Raw genomic sequence first — 24,671 nt, forward strand, 5'->3', positions numbered from 1 at the left:
TGCATGGTGAACTTTAGATACTTTGGAAATGGGTTCATAATCTTTCCCAGACTGATGAATGAAAACAATTGCTTCTCTAAAGTCAATTGCTGATGACATTGTGCTAACACACACCTGAGAGCAAAAACAATCTCCTGCTTTCATAAAGATGATTAAATAATCAAATAGGTCAATTAGCAGCGTCTGGATTCTATGTTTCCTCCCATGACTGGACTTTACAGTCATTAAATTTTTTGTTTCCTATTATTTGACAACTCAACTAAAACAACGATTTTAAAAAATGCATAAGTTTGCTTCATAGTAAAGTCTCTTTTATCTTTTTTTGACTGTTTTCGTTAATGTTTCTCAGACCTTTGCAGTTCAGTTGAATTCAGTCCAACACACAGAGTCCCTTTGTTTCCTACCAAACACCATCAGGAGTGAGAAGGGAAAGGAAGCAGATACAGACCGTCAGCACGAGACGGGGTGGGGGGAAAAATAGTAATTCTTGGAGGGGGGGGGGAGAAGAAGCGACAGAGAAGGACTCACCTTTAATGTGATAACATAAAAAGAGGACACATCCGGTGAAGTGCTCTGGGTGTGTTTGTAATGATAGTCGACGGAGACGGAGATGGAGATGGAGAGAGCGTCTGTCAGGTAACACCGGGTTGGTTTCTAACAAACAAAAGATAATATATATATATATATATATTTTTAAAACCTCAAATGTGTCATTTTGTGCTGAGACTAAATATGAGCGCACGGGGGAGTTATGTCGAAAACAGATGTTTCATCGCACCGTTCGTGTTTTTGTTTACAATGGCGTCGGCCAGCAGCGCGCGAGCCGACAGTTTTACACGTTTCCACGGCGGTTGTAGTTTCGTCACTGGTGTGCGTGTCGGTGCGTGGGAGATAAGACTGACTGCTGCAGAGGAAGCAGACCGGCGGACAGCCTGCCGCGGGTTACCTGTGGATTCCCACGCCGGCTGCTGTTCGGTTTTGAAGGACAAATGCCAGAAATGCTGCAGGCGAGTAGGTTTAAAAAAAAAAAAAAAAAACACTGGGGTGAATAAAACAGAAGAGGGAAACAAGCTAGTTGATTGTAGACCTTCATACACACACTGGAAATTATACTTCAACTATCCATAAACGTGTAGTGGAAATTTTAAAATAGTTACAGTAGTAGTTTGCAGCAAAATACAGAATTTCCATAATTTATTGTGGTTTTGCTGTGACGCAAGGCCGGAGATGTTGCTGGTATGTTTTTTAAAAAAAAAAAAAGAAAACAAAAGAGTTTTATTGCTTCAATTTAATAACCCAGCAAAACCGTGAAGCACCATGTACTAAAGACGTCATTTAAACATTTTGTTGGTTTAAAGCAAATGTTTACCATTGAGCTTTAGCTGGGTGTAACTTTAAAACTGGCTGACTTCCTGTCTGACCATTCACTGATCCTGGTTTGATGTCCGAGCCAGAGGCGGCCTGAGTCACTCTGGAGGCCCAAGATGAAACACCGGATCCCCCACTTCTCTGTTTTTTGTTACTATTTTCTGTATATCAGTTGTGTCAAGCCTATTCTTGGCTCACTTGGTGTGATTGGCTCTTCAAGGTATTTGTTTTAAGGGATAGTGTAGCATTTTTTTTTTTTTTTGAAGTGAGGTTGTGTAAAGCTTATGATAGCTCCATAAACTGTATTAGACAGATGCTATAATCGTGGCATGCAAATATTATTTATTACATTTCTGCACCTTCACAAGAAGTTCAGTTTGTTGCCACAACTGAGCAATGTCCATGTTATAACTACGCCGATGAAGCCGACCGACTTTGTAGTTTAGCGTTGAATCATGGAAGCTGTTTGGCTAACAAAACAGCAACAAACTCAAAAAACTACTTCTGTAAAAGTAAAATACTTTTTCTTGTCATTATTGCAGCATTATCCCTCAGTATTTTTTTTATCTTAACCATTTCTCACTGCAATATCTGTGAAATGCAGGTAGAGATTGTCAGTGCTAACATATTCACAGATTCTCACTTCAAAAAAACCCCCCAAACTATCTTTTGGAGGTGGAAGCTGGGTGTTTAGTGAGTAAAAAGATAATTATAAACAGCTTGATTTGAAACATGAAAGAAAGCAAATGCATTCTGTATAACGACATTGCAATTCAGATAATTGTTTTATCAAAAGTGCTTAAACTCCTGGCCATGTTTGACTTTCACACAAATTGCTTTTAAATACACTTCCTGTTTGACAGGTTAATGTAACACAACCAAACCACATTCATTTCTCTAATTACTGTTTTTAAACATCAATTATTACATTTTTTATGATCAAAGTGACCTGGCTGCAGGTGAGAGTTAGTTTTTAAAATAAGATTTCTCCTCGTAAAATCTACATTTTAAGAACTTTGTTTAAGCAATCAAACCCTCCACAGCTAAAGCTAAGCAAAACTGCAGTATCTGTACCTGGGAGAAAACCAAGTCATTTCTGACTATGAAACATTCCAGATAAATACCACATTAAAGTTAATGAATAAGGTCTACTTCAGACCTGAATGCTCATTACCTGTAACAGGAAACAGCATTTCTTCAGTACTACGTGGCTCACATTAGCATTGATCCACTAAACTCTGTTGTTTTGTTCCTTGAAGATACAGATATGTTGTGTGTAGGCCAATTTGTTGCTCAATCAGGTCAGCTAGAAAACTGCTATAGACTTCTGTCAGGGCATTACCTAAAAACATTCTGCCTTTGATTTATTTACATCTTGTCGCTAAGATGTTTTCCTGCAGAGCAGTGTACTTAAGTGCTATGCTAATGCGTTGATTTTAATGAATCAAAACTTTTCCTGTAAGATGAACTTAGCTGAACCAGTACATAAACCTAACGACGTACAAAGCAAGGATGCAAAGAAAAACAAATTTTCAACTCAATTTGTTGAGTTGAAAACAAATTTTCAACTTATACAATTTTACAAAATTACAAAAACTTACAAAATGTTCAACTTTCAACTAACACAATAACACAACAAACTACTTGAGTTTGTTTGTACACAATTAACTGGAACAAGCTAGAACTCGGTACAAGCAAAATGGTCAAAGAGTCGTATCAAAACAGAGAGACAGCATGTTAGCATTAGCCTAGCATTTCAGCAAACTGCACTGTATAGAAACATCATCTGTAGCAGCAAATGTGAGTTTATTAAAAACTAAAGCTGTAAGGCTATCCAGCAGACATTATTGAGTCAAAATATTTGCCACAGACAAGACAAAAGAAACAGCAGATACCTGGAACTTTGTCAAAATGCTAATGTAAACTAGAAAATTTCTGAAGAAATTTAAACGAGGCCTGCCAAAGTGGGCCTGTCGGTTGGCACACTTCGTGGGTGTTCTGATGCTACAAATTAGCATCAATGCTAAAGTAAGCTACAATGTACTCAATAGCATGTGGAGATTGACAAACATGTTGAGTAACATGGACTTATGCCATTCAGTATGTTGAAATTAGTGTACAAGTTAAAATGAGCCAAACTGCTAACATTAGCCAAAATGCTGTCAGTAGCATGTGGAGCATCACTCCATTCAGTGTACTAAGCATGGCTAATAAATAAGAAAAATAGCTAAAAGCTTCTTTTAGGGAAAAGGCTAATGCTAATGGGGGCAGTGAAATGCAAAGGTTTGTGCTAAGGTTAATTTACTGTCTTGCGCAGCAGGGCAGTGCAATAACCTGAGAGAAAAAAGATAGTAAATGCTAATATTAGTTAGCACTACCCTGAGAGGAATATTTAGGCTTTTATTTTGAAATTCCGTTACAAAACTTAACGCGGTGTCACTGTTGCTCCCCGTGATTAAGCTCATAATTACAATCCTCTGTACTGAATAGCTCTCTGATAGCAGACGGTGTCCATAAACAAGTTTACTAAATATTGTACAATAACTGAAAACAGAGATGTAACTTCTATCATGAATATAGATTAGCCAAAAACCCTCCAAATTACAATGAAATACTTCTACTTCTGGTGGGCGACGGAAGTAAGACCCTTCATCGTTTCCCCAGTAAGCCTCCCAGGAATAAGGTTGATAGAATGTTCAGTTCCAATGGTATCAATGACATCAGCGGTTATGACGACACTCTATGATACCACAAAGGAGTCTCTCTCTTGAATGTAGCTCACAGACAGTGTTTCTCAGACCTGTTCCTCAGTTCTATCGCGACAGATCACTCTTCAGAGCAAGTTCGAAATTAATCGAAGCAAGCGGGATATCGATTCCAGATATTACACGCCTTTCAGAGAAGCAAGAATTTACCAGAACATCGACATGAAGCAACAACAGATTGCTTGTGAACATGAAGCTTTTCCACCTGAGCTTTCATGGGTCGACATTATGGACCTGAACATCCAAGTCGACTACGACGCTGTCATTTTCCCTTTCGAGGAAGACACAGACAGCCCCATTGAGCCGGAAGACGGATCAACAGAGATCCAGGGGGAATCAAGTCCTTCCGGCGACTTAGAGAATCCAACATCATTGGAAGTCGAGCAGGAAACAACTCCCTCTGCTGGCTTTGAGATTACCCCCTCGGTGGAAGTCGTGGAAGAAACAAGCCAACACGTCATCGATCTCACAAAGCAGGTAGACGATCTTAAAAAAGAACTGCAGGGTAAGATTTTTGATCTCCATGAGGAAAGAGAACGAAGGATTGCATACCAGGCTGAAGTCAAATCACAGCAGGAGGAGATTCAAAAACTGCAAAAAATGGTAGTAAAAGAACATCACCTGCGAGTCAAACGCGAACATGAAAGAAACGTGCCAGAGATCCACGTATCAAAGGTTTCTTGCTCTACCAAAGTTACAGCCGACAAGAGCGTTCTTCAACAGTTGGACTACTTCAAGAGGGAGGCTGAAAAATACGCCTCCCGCAATAAAGGTCTGATAGAAGTAATGGTTGAAGAATATAGAGTGAGACTTAAATATGAGGAGCAGCTCAAAAGTCACACAGAGCAAGCTTCCAAATTCAAAGAACAGGAGGAAACAGTGAAATCTCTGCAGGGTCAGGTTGCAGACCTGAAGGTGAAGTTAAAACTTGCTCTGGAAAACAACCATCCTAGAGTCTCCACCCAACCAGAGGCTCCCCTGCAAATAGAAGGCTCCCTACGAACAGGGGAGTTCAAGGAAAGACAGACCTCCCATCAACCAGGGAGGTACGAGGAAAGACAGACCTCCAATCTATCAGGGAGGTCTAATGAAATACAGACCTCCCATCAACCAGGGAGGTACGAGGAAAGACAGACCTCCAATCTATCAGGGAGGTCTAACGAAAGACAGACCTCCCATCAACCAGGGAGGTACGAGGAAAGACAGACGTCCAATCTATCTGGGAGATCTAACGAAAGACAGACCTCCCATCAACCAGGGAGGTACGAGGAAAGACAGACCTCCAATCTATCAGGGAGGTCTAACGAAAGACAGACCTCCCATCAACCAGGGAGGTACGAGGAAAGACAGACGTCCAATCTATCTGGGAGGTCTAACGAAATACAGACCTCCAATCAACCAGGGGTCTCCATGCATAGTGTGGCTCGGCCTTTGCACCAACCCACACCCAGGTTGCAATCAGAGGAGTCCACGCAAAGCCAAACCTCCACACAAACATGGAGGTCAGAGGAAAGAGAGACGTCCATGCGACCAACTTCCACTGGTTGCATGAAGGGGCTTCATGTTGGCGTTGGCATGAAGGCCAGTCTATGCCCGGCTCGGCCTTTACGCCGACCCACCCCCAGGTGGCACTAACCTAGTGGCACTAACCTAGGTCACTATCCAAACCTAGGCTTTGCTAACACTCGGCATTAATTGCTTGATTAATTGATCTCTCTAAATCAGGGGTGGGCACTTCTGGTCCTCGAGGGCCGGTGTCCTGCAACTCTTAGATGTCTCCCTGGTCCAACACACCTGAATCCAACAGCTGAATCTCCTCCTAAGTGCAGTCAAGTTCTCCAGAGTCCTGTTAACGACCTCATTATTTGACTCAGGTGTGTTGAAGTAGAGATGCATCTAAAAGTTGCAGGACACCGGCCCTCGAGGACCAGGAGTGCCCACCCCTGCTCTAAATTGTCCTGAGGTGTGAATGTGTGTGCGCAAGGATAAGTGTGTTAGATGATGGATGGATGAATATTTGTTAAAAGTGTCTGACAGTAGAATATGAAACAGAGAATCTGCGAAAATGCATCTAGCTCTGCTACTATCCAGAAACATCCAATCAGAACCAAAAGGCAAACCATAGGTTCTGATTGGTTTCTAATGCGTTGAATGTGCTGAGACACATTCAACGCAAGGAATGTGCGTTGAATGTGCTGTTGAATGTGTCTGTTGAATGTGTCTCAGCACATTCAACGCATTAGACTACTAGTACACTGCAGCTACACAATTGGCAGAAAAACACCCTAATATTATATCATCATTGTTTATACTGATTTAGAAAACAAAATGCTGTACAGGTTTGTCAAAACTATTTCGACCCATATTAGAACTTTGCATTGATTTCCTTCATTTTAGTAGCTGCGATTTTGCCTAATCCACACATTTTCCCTAACCCCAAACAATATTAGTCTATTCCTAACCCTAACCCTAACTAAAACTTAATTAGCATCTTACCTCTAAATGTTACCCCTGACCCAAAACAATGAGTCCATCATATTAGGACCAAAGCCTGGTCCTAATATGATGGAACTAATGCAGTGTTTCTCAATTCTGGTCCTCAGGCCCCCCTGCCCTTCATGTTTTAGGTGTTCCCCTTCTGCCACACACCTGGATTGAATCTGTGGGTGATTAACATGCTACTGCAGTACTTGACTGCAGAAGAGGTCATGCTGTTCTGGAACAGCTGTTCTGAAACAGAGACACACCTAAAACATGCAGAGCAGGGGGTTTAAGGACTGGAATTGAGAAGCACTGACCTAATATGACACTGGACATATAATGGTGCGTTCACACCAAATACGTTTTGAGCGTCAGGCACAGCTGGTTTGCATTCAAAGTCTATGTGGAGGCGCGTCGAGGGCCGTTGCGTCGTGCTTCAAGCCTCTAGCGCGGCGCGATTTGAACCGTTTGGAGTGTTTGACAAATCTAGCGCATCCAACGCTTCACATAGACTTTGAATATAAACCACTCGCCTGACACTCAAAACGTGTTTGATGTTAATGCATCAGTAGAATGTTCAGTTCCACTGGTAACAATGACATCAGCAGTGATGACATCACTCTTTGATGCATCAAATGAATCTCTCTCTTGAGTGTAGCACACAGGCTGTTTTTCAGACCTGTTCCTGTTTCAGAGTTATAAGTTATGAATCTTTTCCAGGAGTATTGTTAAAATTATTTGAAGGCACAGAATCAGCCCAGTACAGGTTCACATTCTCAGGTTAGAGAGACTCATCTGGTATAAAGTTAATTTTTTGGTACTGGAATCACATTTATTAATTTAATCAAAGCATGTCATCATGTCCAGAGCATAGTAGCATTTTGTTGCTTTTGCCACCACTAGATGATATGCATATACGATATAACATAAACAGCACCATTCAGAGATGCGAGTTTATAGCAATTGTTCCACCATGTCTGTAGTTCTGACGTTCTGCCATCACTGTGGTTCTAAAGAGCAGCTCAGAGGGGCAAACTAAATTCTGTCTATTTTGAGTCTAACTGACACTGTTTTGTGTCAGTTAGACTTTTGTTTTGAGTTAAATTTGGCTCGTTTTTTGTTAATTATGTCGCCACAGTTACTCGAAATGCCAACAAAAGTAATAGCTCCCCTCACAGGATTGAGCCTCACGTTTTGATATATATATTGTGAGGGGCCACGCAGCGGTACGAGCCGCATTAACGGTAGTAGGAAGGGGCAGTTATTTTGAGGTGTAGAACAATAGGGGCCTGCCCATAGCATTGCATAGGGATAGAATCCCTGATGATACAATACTGATCAAATGTAGTTTATTTCACTGCATTTTAAAGCTAAACAACATCCAAGCTTAAGGCCGACACTTGATTTTATGTATTGTATTGAACTAAGAGTTGGCATTGGTAAACTCTTATTCCTATTTAAGTCTCGTCAGTATCTGGTACAGAAAAAGAACATGACTGCCTCATCCCTGGTCAAACTTCATCTCCGCTGTTTGCAAAGTAGCAACCAAGTGAAATTCCCATCTGCTGTCTTTAAGCTTTTCCAACAAAAACTCTCAAGAAGTTTTTGGTTGGTGTGGGCGTCTGGTGTTGTTAAGTAATGCTTAATTATACGTCACATTGTCTGTGCTGGTTGCCTAGCGATGCAATTAATTTACACAGAAGTAAATGTCGTGGTTGAGAGATGAGGTTTCTCCAGTAAAAAGTAGATGGCCAGTTTCCAGGCAGATGGCCAGAGTTCCTGCTTCTTTACCATCTGCACGTCTCAGCAGCTGTCTGGCAATATCGAAGTAAAGATAGTTTCATGTTACAAACCGTCGTTGAGGTTAAAAGTAATATCCACTGACACTAAATAGAGATTTTATATAGATATAGATTTTTTTTCTACTAATGTGCAACCATGCAAACAAGTTACATAAGAGATATTAACAAAGGCCTCGCTGTCAGTCACTTCATTTGGTATGCAAACTTTGAAGTCCCAATTGAATGTGAGGCAGAAAATTTGACTATATTTAACTTCCGCATTGACAGCATGTCAGTGAAAACTTTGGCTTGTTTTCATAGCGGCCGCTTGCCAGGTTTACAATGCTTTACCACCAGTAATGACAAGAATGTAGACGTCCTCACAGCCCGGTGCCAGTTTTCCTCAGTACTGTCATCAGTTTCCCTGCTAGCAGAACACGTTTCTATTTTCCTGGGGAATATTGTCAGGAGTTTTCTCTCGCAGGCTGACAGCAGACGTGTCCAACAAACATGCATCAGCTTCCTCTAACACGATATGCTTGGTTTTAGAAACTGATGTTATTAACTTTGCACTTTTCAATCAAAGTGACGCTTGCCTGTCATTTTGTGCCTCACATGCACAGCAGTGTGCTTTTTTTTGTTTTTTTGCCCGTGTTGCTCTGTCTAGTGAGAAATCTTGCCTATAATCTGTCAGATTTATCTCAGTTCTGCTGATGTTTGATTAGTCGCTGACGTGAAATGAGGTGCGGTGTGTTAATGCTGTCACAGGAACCCTAAACATTCTTTAACTGGATTCTTTAAAGTCTAGTCATTCTGGCTGGATTTTACTATGCAATATAATTTCAGTAGTATGTCATTTTCAAATTGCAGTATGTTACCTTGCAGGATAAAATATTTGAACTAAAGCCATAGATCCAAGTTGCCAGATAAGTCCGGTAGTTGGGCGCAAGAGCAGTCATTCATCCAGCGGCCTGTTGTGTTTTAGAGTTAAAAAAATGTTTAAATTTGACAGGAAATGTGAAAATATCACTTGATAATTATGTGTTATTAAAAGATTGGAAGATTAATACCTGAGCACCAACTGTCAAGTCTTAGAAAATGCAAACATTTTAAAAAGGCTTAGGAAAAAGGCAATGCTTAGCCTGGTGGGGGCACAAGTAAAGCCTGGTGGCCCGCCAGGCTTATAATACACTGGGGGACACCCTGTACTCTTTAATTTTTCAATATAATCATCTAAAATTGTAGTTTTAATATATTTGTAAACTAAGGGCTGTGTCTCCCACACTTATTTTTAACGCACCATCGCTATACACAATAAGCACATTGAAGAACTGCCTCGATCGACAGTTTTATCGTAAATGTTATTTTTAACATTTTCTTCACTCTTTGTTTTAGAGAGCATGGGAAAAAATCTGTAAATTTGAAGATATGACTGAATGCCGTTACTTTGTGCAGTTTAGTGACATAAATCATCCTAATTTTAGTAAGTGGAGTCCTGAAGAATCCTGTTTTAATTGAGAACGTTTTTCAAGGACCGTCTTTGTGTTTGCAGCGTTATGAATGCTACGCCATGCAGTCACCTGAAAAAGAAACCACAAATCTTTTTTTTAAAAATCATGATTGTTATTGTTATCACAATAGCTCCACGAAATATCACGATAAAATTCGAATTCTAGCCCTAACCCTGAAGTAGTGAAATGAAGATTTCACTGCTTCAGGGTTAGGGTTAGGGTTACTTGGTCTGCTCAAGGTGATGCACATGATTTTCCTCTACACTCTGCATTTTGCATGTTGACTCAAAAAAACCCACCTCAGGTAAAATCAGCATCTGACCCTGAGAATATTCTCAGCTTTAAAAATATAGAGTAATTATTATGGTGTACTGTGGCTGTGTGTGCATATTTCTACACCAATTAAATGTCCTTCTCAAGTTTTCTTGAGCGTCTATGCAAACATATTTGTTATCGCAGATAAATTACTCAGATTTACACAAAGCAAACTCAGCATAAAGACTCAAATCACTAATTTAAAAAGTCACAACTGGTCTAATTTGGATTTTTAGAAAATCACGACACCTAAACGTGTAGTGTGGCGTGTTATTGTCCTGTGACTGAACCTTGACCCCAGGTGACTCCTCCCTCCTGTCAGCTAAAGGAGAAAACTCGCTCCCACACGAGTCCTCCCTCTCCTCCTTGCTGTCTCTGAACATGCCGAGACACACCACGAGAGGGTGGAGACAGAAAAAAAAGAAAACAAGAAAAACCGGAGCGCATGAGAGACAGAGAGGCAGAGGGAGAGAGAAGGTAGGAGAACGGGTGAGAGAGAGAAAGCAAAAGGCAGTTTCACGCTGAAGCTGACAGTAAGGTTCGATGTCCTAAGACAGGCGATCACTGGAAGGGGAGAGAAAAGAATTTGTAAACGGAAGACGACACGGGCCGGGTGAGAAATATGTGAAAAATGTTGCTTCATTGACTCATCCTGGCTTTCTGCTTCTGCTTTCTGCCTGAGCAGCTCCTCGATCTGCTAGAGACACATGGCGGAGACCGGCAACCGCAACGCTTCAGATCCAACAGGAAAAAACATCAAAATGAATGAAGAGGACGACGAGTTACAACTGAAGCTCACTTAAAAGTATTTCTTTTTTTTCTTTGTTTTATCCTTGCGACAAATCAAGGAAATCCAGCTGCGGAACTCACCTGGAACATTACCAGACCACATCAACAGGAACCTTTCTTAAGAGTCAGCGTGAGACCGTTTGAAGGGGTATGGGATGTGAAGTTGAGTGCACCGACTCGTCTCCTGGATGTCAGAACCCCCGGAGCAAATGAGCGGCTCAGCGTACGGATGCGGCGCCAGCTTGCTCCGGGGCCGGCGCTTCTATTGCCGGGAATGGGCCCTGGACAAGCTGAGGCGCTGCCTGGATGCCCGTCCCACATCCAGGCAGGCGGCGGGCCTCCTGGTGACTGGGGGTCCCGGTGCCGGCAAGACCGCCCTGTGCACTGAGGTGGCGTGGCCCACCTCGGACTCGGGCCTGGCTGCGGGGCTGGCACGGCGCTGCCTGGCGTCCCACTTCTGCCACAGGGAGGACCAGAGGAGCACGGTGCTGTGGAGGTTTGTCCTGGGCCTGGTGGAGCAGCTGAGGGCCTCCCCGCTTCTCCCTCCTGGCTACGAAGAGACCCTCAGGGAACCGGCCGCGTCTTCTGCTCTGGAGCCCCTCAACTGTCAAAAGGACCCCGAGGACACTTTCAAGAGGTTGGTATTGCTTAGCCGTTAATGAATTAATGATAATACTTTCATGTCACTTGAAGGATTTACAGCACTTTGTGAACCCGAGCCTATGTGAGATTTCCCGTCTATATCACCTGTCCAATGAAAGAGACAGGCAAGTCGCTGGAAGGTGCTGCAGCCATCCTGAAACGGGAGCTGCGGCGTGCAGCGGCATGCGCGTGGCTCATTTCCAACCCGAAGCAGCATACATTATGTGTTATTACCCTTATTTTGACGGAGCTGAGGAGGAGAGCCGACATGTGTCCTCACGAGAAACGGCTTATCAGATTCATAATGTGAAAAGCAACCTGGGGGAAAAACCAAAAACCTGTTCTGCAACTTTTGGTTTTTGCAGTGTAAATCTGTTCAAACAGTCCAATGTTTTTACTAAAAACTTCATAACACCCCCTTCTTCTCCTTTAAGCTTGTTGACAGTCTTTTTGCGACTTTGGCAATTTGATCTGGAGCGTATTACCCAGTTGACTACCACCGTAACCTTAACCCTGTTATGACCGGCTTTATATTTAGGTCACCTGGAGTAAATTTGATTTTATGGCTGCAGTGAGTAACAGCTTGCTCCACTTTTTCCAGGGCAACTTCAACTTTTGGCATTTGGCAGATTTTCAGAACTAGTTTGCGTTTTTAACTTTGCAAAAACTATTTAAAAGGCTAAGCAAAAATCCCCAAGCTGAATTCTACCAAATGGCCTGCCTCTTCAAATAAGGACACAAGGCATATAAGCTCAATATGGCTTTTAATACACAGTAATGTGATGATTTTTAATCTTTGTACTTAATTCTGCTATCCCAGGTGTTTTATCCTGTTTTATTCCTTGAGTTTTTTATGCTTTATCTCATAAAACACTTTACTCAACCTAGTGGTTTTTATTTATCCTAGTGTATGAAGGGCTATCCAAAAAAACGTTTATTATTATTATTATAAAATTTTGTTTTCTTTTATAGGAGGCTAAATGTGAGAGTTAGGGATTTTTCAAGTTTAGTTCTTGTCTTGCTAGCAGTAGCTAAGCCTCTTAGCATCCTCTTACTGTATATTCTGATTAGATGATCCTTGAGGCTAAAGCTAACGGCTAGTCCAAGAGAGGCTAAGAAAACCAAAGTGGACATTTTCAAACATCTCCACAGGATGAACATGAACCTAGAAACTGTCTTCATGTTAGTATTGGGTGTTTATTTACAGAGGACCTGATTGTTATTTGCAAGAAACATACAGATTGGAGGCCGTGCATCCCTCAGGATCTTCCTGAATGAAACCAGTGCAAAGACAGGAACATATGAAAGGTGTTCAGTCATAACTGTCTGATAGAGAAATAAAAAATTTGTCACTTAAACTTTCATAATTGCAAACATATGGAGGAAGGTCGTGGTTTAACTTCGTGGCTGCATGCAAAGGGCATAAAAATTAACTCCCTTTACCCACCATTGCTAGTGTAAAACATGGTGGTGGCAGCATTATGGGATGAGGGGATAACACAAATTAAAATTTCAACAAACCTTGCATCTTCCTCTTAAAGCACTCGTCAAGCAAAAATGACATGAAAGTAGCTTTAAAGTCAGAATCAACACACACCCTGTTCTGATTGGTTCATAGCTTCACCCTACATCTCCAGGATTTACTTTTAATAAATCACCTCTGGCAAAAGGGCTCCATTTCCTCCTTCTTTTGTGTAACAAACACAACAGCGGCTTCTGCTCGCACTGTAGCTAAAAAGCATCCTTTATGTTAAGAAAAAGAGCTGAATCTCTCAGCGTTTTAACTGCCGGTGGTCTCACTGCATGTAAATGTTAAAATCTTTTGACCGCGGGCGAAGCAAGTCGACGCCAGGACAGTCGCAGGGGGAAAAAATAGGAGCGCGATAGCCATTCTTTCCTCGACTTATATTTATTTCACGCCCCATAATGCGGCCCATTCACGGAGCACCACAATGGCCTCTCCAGTGTGAATGAATACTACAGTGTTATTTACGACACAACATCCTTCCAGAGAGGGGAGGGGGGGGGAGCAGAAAAAAAAAGCAGAACAAAGAGGTGAAAAATGCCTCCCCTGCCCCAGTGACCGTCTCGGCACCAGTCAGCGAGGTCACCCTCCTCTCCGGGACTTTTCAGCCCTCTCCCCGGTGTGTTTGTTCTGCGCCGAGTCCGAGGCCTTTCAAGCTCCTGCTCGTGTTTGCTCTCCTCTGGTGTGAAGTGCTGAACTGGATTCCACATTCCCCACGGACTGGCTCGCCGCCAGCCGCCGCTTTCCGTTTGGAGCCCAAAGAGGGAAAAAAAAGCCTGCACTGTTTTTGAGGACAGCCATCAATAAACGGATGTGATGGAGGCGTGCATGTGTGTGTGTGTGTGTGCGTGTGTGTGTGTGTGCGTGTGTGTGTGTGTGTGTGTGTGCAAGGTAGCAAAACACAACATACATGCAACGTGCATCTTAAAGCAGCGGGGCGGCTCTCTGAGCCCAGCGGGTCATTAACGCGGCTCGGGCTGCTTGCTGTGGTGCCGCTCCCGCCGCGTGAAACTGTGCAGACCAAAAGTTCAATGAGTTTGTCTCGGTGTGTGAAACGAAATCAGCACCACCAGAAGCAGCAGGATGTCGACTGTTACTGTCGACCGCTTCAAACCCCCACTTAAAGGCATCAACATATTATTTAAGCCACATAGACTAACAGGTAGTTGAGTCATTAAACTGCAAAGGATACTTTTAATGTTTCCTGCCCGTCTGTTTCCTCCTGGCTTTGGAGAAAAAAAAAAGAATTAGGGCTTTCAGAAAGTAATTGAAAAAATGTTGTAATCTCTGGATATAGGTTTGGGCTTTGACTATGCCGTTCTAAAACTCCAAAATGCTTTCATTCTCAACCTGTTGCGTTGTACGTCTTGCTGGTGGAAGGTGAACCTCCAGCCCAGTGTCATGTGTTGTATTTTCCTATTTTACCTAAACGTTGTTGTTTGAGATACGTAAAAATTCACAATTACTTCAAAAATTACATATTTCATCTACAAACATTGTGATTTTTTTCACCTGCAAAGGATCTCTACTTTATTTCAGTTTATTTTGCATCTCTGTCACTTTTAGATATGTAAATTCACGAAGAAGAAATGTGATGAATGCTAAAATCTAATATGTAATTCAATCTCTGACCCACTTTGCTTTTCCATTTGAAATTACAGCAATCCGATCTCGTAAAAAACCTCCTTAATTCATGCGCTTCAGTTAATAGTTCATGCCTTCCTGAAAAAAAAAACAAAACCTTGAACTTTCTGAGCTCAGTGCTCAGAAAGTTCATGAAAATGGTTTCAAGTGAGCTCAGAAATTCACAAATGTTCAAAATCCATCCGAGAAGTAGGTGGCGTTCAGCAGCAATTTACAAATAACAGTCATTTTCTCATGTTGGTGGTCTCGCCCGCGGTTCCAGCCCAGTCACCCGTTTTGATCTCATCCAAATTATAGCTTAAAAAGAAACAATGGCTGCATCCCCGAGAGCTCAGGAATGCGGTTTATTAGGGGTCCGAACGCGCATGAAGTGATTTACATCCTGCCTTCGCAAGTGTATTTGTCACCAACTCTGCCCTCTAATTACTGCAGGTGTCACAATGACACGCGCCCCTTCAATAAGGCCCATTATATCGCAGCTTCAAAGGTCACCCGCAGATGTGAGTCCAGCACCGTCTAACCTGAATGAGGTGGAAAAACATTAGCAGCCATAAAAGGTTAATTGCACTTCCTGCTGGAGTGCGTGTGTGTGTGCGTGTGTGTGTGTGTGTGTGTGCGTGCTCAGTCGGGGAGTGCTGCTTTATTCAGATGAGTAAAGAGCACGGCGGCTCGATAAGCTCGTCGGAGCTTAGATGTGGGTTGACGGGGTTTAAAAATCTACTTTTAATTGCAGGATATGGCCAGCGATAGAACGTCAGGGCTGTTAAATATACACAGATGAGTCAAGACATCAAGAAATTAGTCCCGAGAGCGCTGATAAGCAACATTTGATGAGCTGCTTGAAGCCAAACTTTAGCCCTATTATAGGATGACTAGAAATTTAAGCTGATAAATAGTAAATGATGTACCAGGAATGTATTTGAAACACATGCATACTGTGTTACAACGGATGGTTTTCTTCTAACTTTTCCATCAGTGTAAAAAAAAAGAAGGGAAAAAAAAGCCACTTTAATTCAATTCTAATTTACGTAGAAAAGAGAGAAATTAAATGTTGCCGTTACATACATCACCTAAATATCTTCAAGTAGTCAGTGTGGACGACGGTGCTGTTGGCAGGAAGGATATCCGGTAGCAGTCAGTATCGCAACAAATCTGAAGAGGCCTCTGACTGAAGACTGTCAACATCCTAACAGCTCAGTTTCTGGGCAGCAGAGATAATATTCCTCAGTAACATGTTCTGGATGATTCCGCCAGTTGTTAGCAAACGCCGCTAACCCACCTCATTTGCTTTTGCTGCTCCTCTGTAAGTAAGTAAGTCTATGGTTAGAGTTGGAGTTGATCCTCGGCCATTACGATCAGCGGGAGAGACGGTTTGAACTTTATTCTTCACCCACGAACCCTTCTCTTCAACTCCTCTTGTTGCCCCGGTAACGCTTCGTAACAACTGTCGAAAAGTAAAAAGCAAGAGCAAAAAGGCCTTCCAGCTGCACAGCATCCTAAACCAGAGGGAATAATTGTCAAAACATTCATCGTCTCAACTAAAAAAAAAAAACATGAACAAACGTAGGTGGCTGCATCCACTTTTCATATAACGCGTGTGGCTGCATCAGACATTTTGCTGCAGATATAAAAGTAAAAAACACCTCACATAGAAGATTTGGGAATCAAAAATAAACTTGAGTTTTTTCAGGCTAACATACATACAGTAGTTGTTGCAGGGCAAATTTAAAAAATATTAGCCTGTCATCTTAGCTGCTGGGAACTTGGTTGTCAAGGGTATTTTTTTTACAACTTAAATTAGACAAAGATAACCATAAACTTATTACAGATTTCTTAAAGAGACATCACAATCTGGTATAATTGACAGCAGGTCAAAGCTGTGGAATAATGAGTTTTGAGATTTGGACACAAAATTGGTGCATCTTTAACTAAGCAACGTCACTGAAGGTTTTTCTCGGAGAAGCAAGTTTACATCAGATGCCAAAGCCATCAGAAACCTGTTGATCTGTTAAGCGAAAGTCAACAGTGACGAATTCATTTGATGTTGAAGTGAACACATCTCAGGGTTAGTGTTGAGGTCATCCTGAGAAAAAAAGAAAAAAACAATCTGTCAATTGTTAGTTACTTATTCTCTCTTGGGTTGATGACCTCTTACAATAAATACATAAAATCTCCCTGATAACTAGTGGACCTTCATAGGCCTTTATAAACATAGACATTAACAATAACCACAGTGCACAGACACAAGCACACACCCTGTATTTGTGGTAAAATAAATGCTTGAGCTTAGCCTCTTTGTGACCTGTCTAAACCGAGCTCGTGTCCTCGCTTAATTACCGATCGTCTCCTCCCAGATCGCGTCAGATTTGTTCATTTTCTAACCGGTTACTCACTGGCTTTGAAGTCATGTTTGAAACAATCAAAAAGAAACACGAGAGATTAATGTATCTGCTTTATTGCAACATAAATGTGGCATTTTTAAAAATATAAATCTGTGGGTGAAGGTCTTAAAATAGACGTCATTGGCTTTTACGCGTTAGGTCGCTAATCCAGTAACTACTGTTTATCTCCTTCTCCAGAGGAGGAGGAAACACATATCTGGCAGCTCTCTGCTTTGTTGAGACAGCTTGAATATAACATGCCTAATGCATACACATACATAGCAACTATTATTATTTTATCCTAAAAAATTACATCTGTTTAGCCTCGGGATCCATCTGAATAAGCAGTTTTCTCCTCCACACTCTGTGTGCACCGAATTCAAATAGCAATTTTGCGTGTTGATATTTATAGCCGTGCCCGACAAAATCTCCTTTGTTTCTGAAGTGCAAAAAAAAACAAAAAAAAACTCTCTGTGTCATTTTGAAGTGAGGGAAATGTGCAAATGAACCAAAGCTCCACAACACAGAAAATGATTCCGTTTTATGGATTGAGAAATCCGTGCAGAGGAGGAGCCGTTAATGACTGAGACTATTCTGCGGGTGCCTGTTTAACATGCCCATGTATTGATCTGCATGTGTGTGAGCGTGTCCAGAGCAGAGGGAGGGAAAAATCCCAAAGTTCCACTAACCTGAGTCACCTCTGGCTGCAGGCAGGGTGTGGGTGTTGACTGTGCTCCTTAAAGGCCAATACTCGTTTGGTTTTTGCCAAGCATTGGATTGTTTTACAGCTCTGTAAGGTGTCCCTGCTTATTATTGCACAGCATAAAGGAGGTTTCTTTAGACAAATTGCTGTCTTAGATAACTGTTCAACATTGTCGGCCGTTGTTGTGCAGCTGTTGTTTTAATGGAAATAACTGCTAACAAGTCATCGAGTTTAGTTTTTTGTTTTCTGTCCGTGGTTTTAAAGGCCTCAGCTATTGTTAGACGCTACGAATGTATAAAATAGAAAGCAAAGAAACATCACCTTTGCCACCCTAAAATGAAAATTGCCTGAAGTAATGGCAAGGTAGTTCTTATATTGATTTGCGCTGCTTCATATTTTGCTTCTATTTAGAGTTCAAATCTCCAGTGCATGTGTGAAAAAATCGTCCTCACATTTCTTCTGTTCCTTTCAGTCTCTCCGCCGCCCACAGTTCCTGCTGTTTTTACATTGCCGTTTTAAGTCATTCATCTTTTCTTTCTTTTTGTGTGTTTCTTGCTCCCATATAATATCTTTAGAGCAGTTTTGGAACCCCTGCTGGGCCTCCCTCCACCTGCCCAGACCCTGATGATAGTGGTAGATGCTCTGGATGTTCAGTGCGTGCCAGGCGAAAGAGTTGAGAAGAGCGGCTCGATCGCAGAACTCTTGGCCAACAATCAGCATCTCCTGCCCAGCTGGTTGCTGCTGGTCTGCTCCATCCGCCGCCAAAACAAAGATGTGTGCAAGATGTTCTCGGGTATGTGAATTCCTGTGTTTGTGTTGTCTCTGTCACTAGACCCTAGGTTGGAAAATTGTGAGGCCGATGTCGCCTGATTACCCAGGAGTAGGTTATTTGCTCCTTTACTGAACTTAACTCTGCCACCACGTACAAAGACGTGAGAAAGTTTTTACCCCCACAGATTTAGGCAGTTGTGCTTTTTATCACATTTAACAGTTTCTGGTCATCTTAAAACACATTTTTAGATTGCCTTTAAGAAAATGAGTCAATATAACTTATAGTTTTACCCAAAACAATCTGGCCTGTTTGTGAAAAATAACTGCCTTTTAAATTTGTTGTGTTACACAGCAACAACTACAATCAAGCATTTCTTGTAATCGTTTTTTTCTACATTACTGTATTACCAATGTAAATATTTGTGATTATTTGGGTATATATTTATCATTATGAAATTAACCCTTTTATACGTAGTGGTCACTGCAGTGGACAGCTATCTAAAAGCCATTTTCTCGCGTTTCCTGTGCATTTTATGTTCTAAATGCACACAGACCACCGAAGTGGACACTAGTGAATCATACAATACACTATAAACTACTGGCCATCCTGTACTGTAAATGCAAAAACATCTTTGTTAAATCCAATATGGCAGACAAACAAAAAAACTAACTCAGGAGAATCCAGACCCTACTACTGCTGTAGATGACTCTTGCAGGTAAAAATAATATTGTGACATCAAGTAACTCCTAAGACTAATACTAGAGATGTATTTTCCAAGTAACAACTTTGTATTTGGAGAAAAATACAACTGATCATTTAGAAAAAAAATGTTGATCTTTTTTTAATGTTTTTTTTCCCCAACGTTTTTTAATGCCTTAAGAAAATTACCAAAAAAATCATGACATGAAGGATTATAATTAATGCATGAAAGGGTTAAGCTCAATAAAACAATAAGCAAAGTTATAAAGAAAACAATTTCTTTGTTTAGGCTTCCGGAGACTCTGCCTGGACGATTTACGGAAGCCGCCAACAGTCCGTGATGTTCAGCAATACATCCTCTGTCGTCTGGATGAGGAGGCAGCGCTGCGGCGTCAGCTCACCCCCGACACTGCAGACATGCTCAATCTCCTGCACATAAAGAGTGGGGGCTGTTTTCTCTTTCTCGAGCGAGTGTTGGATGGAGTGGCAGCTGGGCTCGTGGGTCTTCGAGAGATTCGAGACATCCCTGGGACTCTCAATGGACTCTACCTTTGGCTCTGCCAGAGACTCTTCCCTCGGGGCCTCTTTATCTATGTCAGACCTCTCCTCAATGTGCTCTTGGCTGCTCCAAGTCCACTCACAACTCAGCAACTATTTACAGCAGCCTGGACTCAGGACACCACACTCAACGTCCAGGACTTCCAGAAAAAACTTCATACACTGTCTCCCCTCTTGATCGATGGCCCTGAAGGCACCAAACTACTTTTTCATGCCAGCTTTACAGAGTGGCTGACTGATGTTAAATACTGCACGCAGAAGTATCTCTGTAACCAGACTGAAGGCCATAGCATGCTTGCCATGTCTCTGACTCTACAAGGACCCCATCTAGACCCCGAAGGTGCATGTCAGTTAGCCACACACTTAGTTTGCTCGGGTCACCATAAAGAAAACCCCTCATTATTGGCACTCTGGATGCTGTGGACAGGCCTGCCTCCTCTCACTCCTAGCTGCAATGAAACGCTCTCCACGTCCTTTGCTCAACTTCCTCCACTGGTCAGTCAGGAGGTCCCTCAGCTGTTAATGAAAAGTGGACTTCTTTCGCCAGCCCGTATTTCCGACAAGCGGGCCAGTGTCGGCACACGCTTCCCAGTTGAGCAAGGAGATCCATTAGACCCAATGGAGATGGAGGTGTCAATAAAGAAACTGCTAGATAGTGGGCACTCTGTAAACCAGCTTGAATCTTCTGGACAGACCTTGCTTGCGAAAGCAGCTATTGAGGGTTCTGCAAATGTAGCTAAATTTCTTCTAGCACATGGGTCTGATCCACTTATAAGTGATCATCACGGTCAAACTCCTTTGACTTTGGCTTCCAGACAGGGTCATGTCAAATTTCTTTCTATCTTACTAGAATGGATGAAAAGCCAGAGCACAGAGACTGCAGTGGCAATGATGGAGCACATTGACAATGAAGGTTGGACGGCACTGCGCTCTGCAGCTTGGGCAGGACACTGTGAGGCTGTCCGCTTACTTCTGGACGCAGGCGCAGATGTAAATGGATGCGACAGTGAGGGACGTACTGCCCTCAGAGCAGCTGCATGGGGTGGTCACGAGGAAATTGTCCTCACCTTGCTGGACTATAGGGCACAAATTAATAAAGCTGACAGCAATGGGCGTACACCCCTTATTGCCGCTGCCTACATGGGCCATCCCGAAACCGTCGAAATATTGCTGAACCAGAATGCAGAAGTCAACCTAGCTGACGGAGATGGACGTACTGCCCTGTCAGTTGCTGCTCTTTGTGTCCCAACTGCTGCAGCGATCAAAGGTTACGGAGAGGTAGCAAGTCTGTTACTTGAACGTGGGGCAGATCCAGGCCACAGAGACAATGATGGAATGACGCCACTGCTTCTTGCAGCCTATGAAGGCCATGAAGATGTGGTTGAACTTTTGTTGGAAGCAGGTGCAGATGTAGATGAATCGGCTGGCCCTGACGGAAGCATTTCTGCCGCAGCTGCTGTCACACCGCTGTTGGCAGCTGCAGCGATGGGTCACATGGACACAGTGTCCAGGCTGCTCTTCTGGGGTGCAGATGTGGATGCCATTGACTGTGAAGGCAGGACGGCACTGTGCCTGGCAGCAGCAAGGGGCAGCTTGGAAGTAGTCCGTGCCTTACTGGACCGAGGGTTGGATGAGAATCATAAGGATGACCTTGGCTGGACCCCACTGCATGCTGCTGCCTGTGAAGGCCATCGTGCCGTATGTGCTGCTTTGACAGATCAAGGGAGCATGGCACGAGTAGGAGAGATGGACATTGAAGGACGCACCCCTCTTATACTGGCAGCCCAAGAAGGCCACCTGAGTGCTGTCAAGCTACTACTTGACAAACGTTCTCCGATTGACCATAGGGCATATGATGGACACTCTGCATTGAGTGCTGCATTTCTGGAGGGCCATACTGAGGTTGCAGAACTCCTTATGAAGAGAGGGGCTGATACTGATGTGCGCGATGCAGAAGGTCGGCCTCTGCTCTACCTCCTGGTGCTCGAAGGTTCCCTTGATATGGCCACTCTTGTCATAGAAAAAGGAGGCGTGCCACTCGAATCCAGAGACTCCGAGGGCCGCACAGCTCTTCATGTGGCTTCCTGGCAGGGCAGTGTGGAGATTGTAGACTTGCTTTTAAAACACGGGGCAAACCCCAATGCACAAGACACTGAAGGGAGACCACCAATGCATTCTGTGGCCTGGACAGGAAATGGAAAAGTAGGACATCGTCTCATGGAAGCAAATAGTGTACATATAGATCTTGCTTGCCATCAAGGGGCAACGGCTCTGAGCATCGCAGCTCAAGAAGGACATGTTAACATTGTGAAAATGCTTCTTGAAAAAGGTGCAAATCCCAACCACATAGATAAATATGGACGCAGTCCAGCCAAAGTGGCTGGAAAACATGGGCATGTTACAATCGTACGGCTCTTGGAGAGCTACGGAGCTAAGCCATACCTAGGCCTGTTGCCTAATTCTAGTACTGTATCTCCTTCAAAACCAAACAAGATCGTCTCGTCGGGAATGTTGGAGGGTAATGGAGTCGAAGTGACGGCCGCTACCTCCTCCTCTTCAGTGTCCTCTCCCAGTTCCACTGGAGAACGATTCCACTCCATGCAAAGCTCCCAGACCTCGTCTACCTGCCACTCACTTGCTACTGTGCAGACAGTGCCAGCCGACAGTCTCAGTTTTATCCAGCAGATCCAGCAACATTCACTGCCACGCAGTCGGAGCCGACACTCCACCCTCCCTCCGCCGGGGAGCTCGGGCATGGGGAGTCTCCATGGAAGTAGCCAAAGGCTTCCAAAATGCCTTCCTCCACCTACTGTTTGCACCGTTACGGCTATGGTACACAACTGTGATCCCCCTCAGAAAGGTTTGTCTTCTGGGCTTGAATACCATGACAAGAAGAACAAGCAAAACTCAAACTTGATAAAAGCAGAAAGAGCTGCAGGTGGTAAATGGAACTCAGTCATGGCTTCTCTTGGTATAATGCCAAGCAAGGACAGCCCTCTCAGTGCAAAAAGCAGAGAGATTCCTTCGTTGGACTACCCATACAGACTACAGAGCCCATCTCAAGTGGAAGCTTGGGATGCCCTGCCCCAGAACATTTTAGCACCTGTTTGTTACAGTTTCTCCCCAACCCCACCTAGCAGTGCCTTGACAGATGATGTTATGGTGACTACAGACCTGCACCTTAATCTGAAACAGGCCATCAAGCTACAATTTGAGGGCCCCACCAGTGCAGCCTTATACAAAAGAGAGACACCCCTGTGAACAAGTAGATCATTCAGTCTTTGGTCTTTCTTCATAAACCTTTAGGATTTATTTTATTTGAGCACGTGATCAACAGTTAAAATGATAGATAAACATATATTTCTTCTTTATGGTTCAAAGTAGACATCTGAACTCATTGTATTCAGATACAGGAGTATGAGATCTTTTGTCACTTTTTTCATAAAACTTTGAGAAAAGCCAAGGTTTCTGATTAAAAAAACAAAACAAATATTTGCATATTTTCTGCCACTTTATGTTGTGGAGTAAGGCTTCCCCCTCCACCCTGAACTGTCATAACTCAGCATTTTTTCATGGAACAAATTTTTCAATTTTAGCGTTGTTTAATTTATTTTCTCCTTCAGAACTGAGAACTCTTCCCCTCATTTTGTAGCTTTCAAATGAAAAATTAACCTTATTTTTTTCAACAGCAGAAAGGCTTCGGTTTTGATTTTTCTTTGAATCAGCTAATATTTTTTTTAAGAACTAAGACTACATCCTTTGCTACTTCTACACACGTTAAAAAGAAAACAAACAGTGAATTGATACCTGCTGAAGCCTGCTGCTGTGTGGGCTGCTGATTCAGAAATCCACAAACGACGACCTGCCCTGCCCGCAGTTTGTCTGTGAGCATGCCGGAAGGAAAGCTAAATCTGAATCAACAAAATTTGGTGTGGATGTGGGAGGATCGTCGGGAGACTCGTATGTCGCTTGAAGATTCCTTTGCTTGTTTTGATATTTTTTAACTCTGTTCATATTAATTACACTCAAAAATTAAAATGGCAACCAATGCTTGAAAATCTCACTCGTGTGCCTGGCGTGGTTATTTCTGGCTCGCTTTGTGTGAGCTATAACTGTGTTCTGCACTCAAACGAAATGTCAAAGGCATCTTCTGAAGCAGGAGCATCCCGCAGAGATGAAAGTCTGGTAGGGGGCAGATGGCGACCACCCGGGACGGTTTTGATACTAGAGAGGAGGGCTTTTCACACCATCACTGGTGGTTTTCGCTCATTATTTGAGGAATAGCTGTGAGGTTTGTCAGAATTACATCTCTGAATGTCTTCGCTAGTTCTTTGTCGCTTTAAGTTTTACCTTAATGTATAAAGGTTTAGATTTCTGTATGAATTAGCTCAACTGAATTACCCCAGGTTCGGCGTCAACGACCTTCATTTGCAGTCATTATAAGCTCTAACTGCTAATGAAAACTCTAAATTCAATTTCCTTGAAAATGAATAATTGATCAGCGCCATGAAAAGTAGATTTTTTTTTTAATATAGAAATATTATGACTGACAAATTCATGCAAAAGTCTGCTTTTTATGTCATCGGCTCCCTCCCCAGTGAAGGTAAGCCACCTAGGTCGTTCCTGGTAATATATTACTTTATGACAGTCATAAAGTAATATATCCAACCATATCAATAACAATTCGTTTAACAGAAATTTGTGGTATAAAATAAGCACAAGAGAAATCTGAGTATT

The 24,671-nt window shown here is 42.7% G+C and overlaps 1 protein-coding gene across 3 annotated transcripts; it reads left to right on the plus strand.

Annotated features, from left to right (window-relative positions):
* Positions 1-515: 515 nt before the first annotated feature.
* LOC102232452 (ankyrin repeat domain-containing protein 50-like) lies at positions 516-23,994 on the plus strand. 3 transcript variants are annotated; one of them, XM_023336551.1, is made up of 4 exons: positions 516-636; positions 10,907-11,647; positions 18,481-18,698; positions 19,666-23,994. In XM_023336551.1, exons 2-4 carry the CDS (start codon positions 11,199-11,201, stop codon positions 23,193-23,195), a joined length of 4,197 nt encoding a protein of 1,398 aa, XP_023192319.1. In that variant the 5' UTR covers positions 516-636; positions 10,907-11,198; the 3' UTR covers positions 23,196-23,994. The 3 variants fall into 3 exon arrangements, with proteins under 3 accessions (XP_023192319.1, XP_023192320.1, XP_005803056.3); XM_023336552.1 differs by having other exon boundaries at positions 11,070-11,647; XM_005802999.3 differs by lacking the exon at positions 516-636 and adding an exon at positions 10,390-10,834 and having other exon boundaries at positions 11,070-11,647.
* Positions 23,995-24,671: the final 677 nt, after the last annotated feature.

This window comes from Xiphophorus maculatus, chromosome 7, assembly GCF_002775205.1.
Source record: "Xiphophorus maculatus strain JP 163 A chromosome 7, X_maculatus-5.0-male, whole genome shotgun sequence".
Classification (NCBI taxonomy): domain Eukaryota; kingdom Metazoa; phylum Chordata; class Actinopteri; order Cyprinodontiformes; family Poeciliidae; genus Xiphophorus; species Xiphophorus maculatus.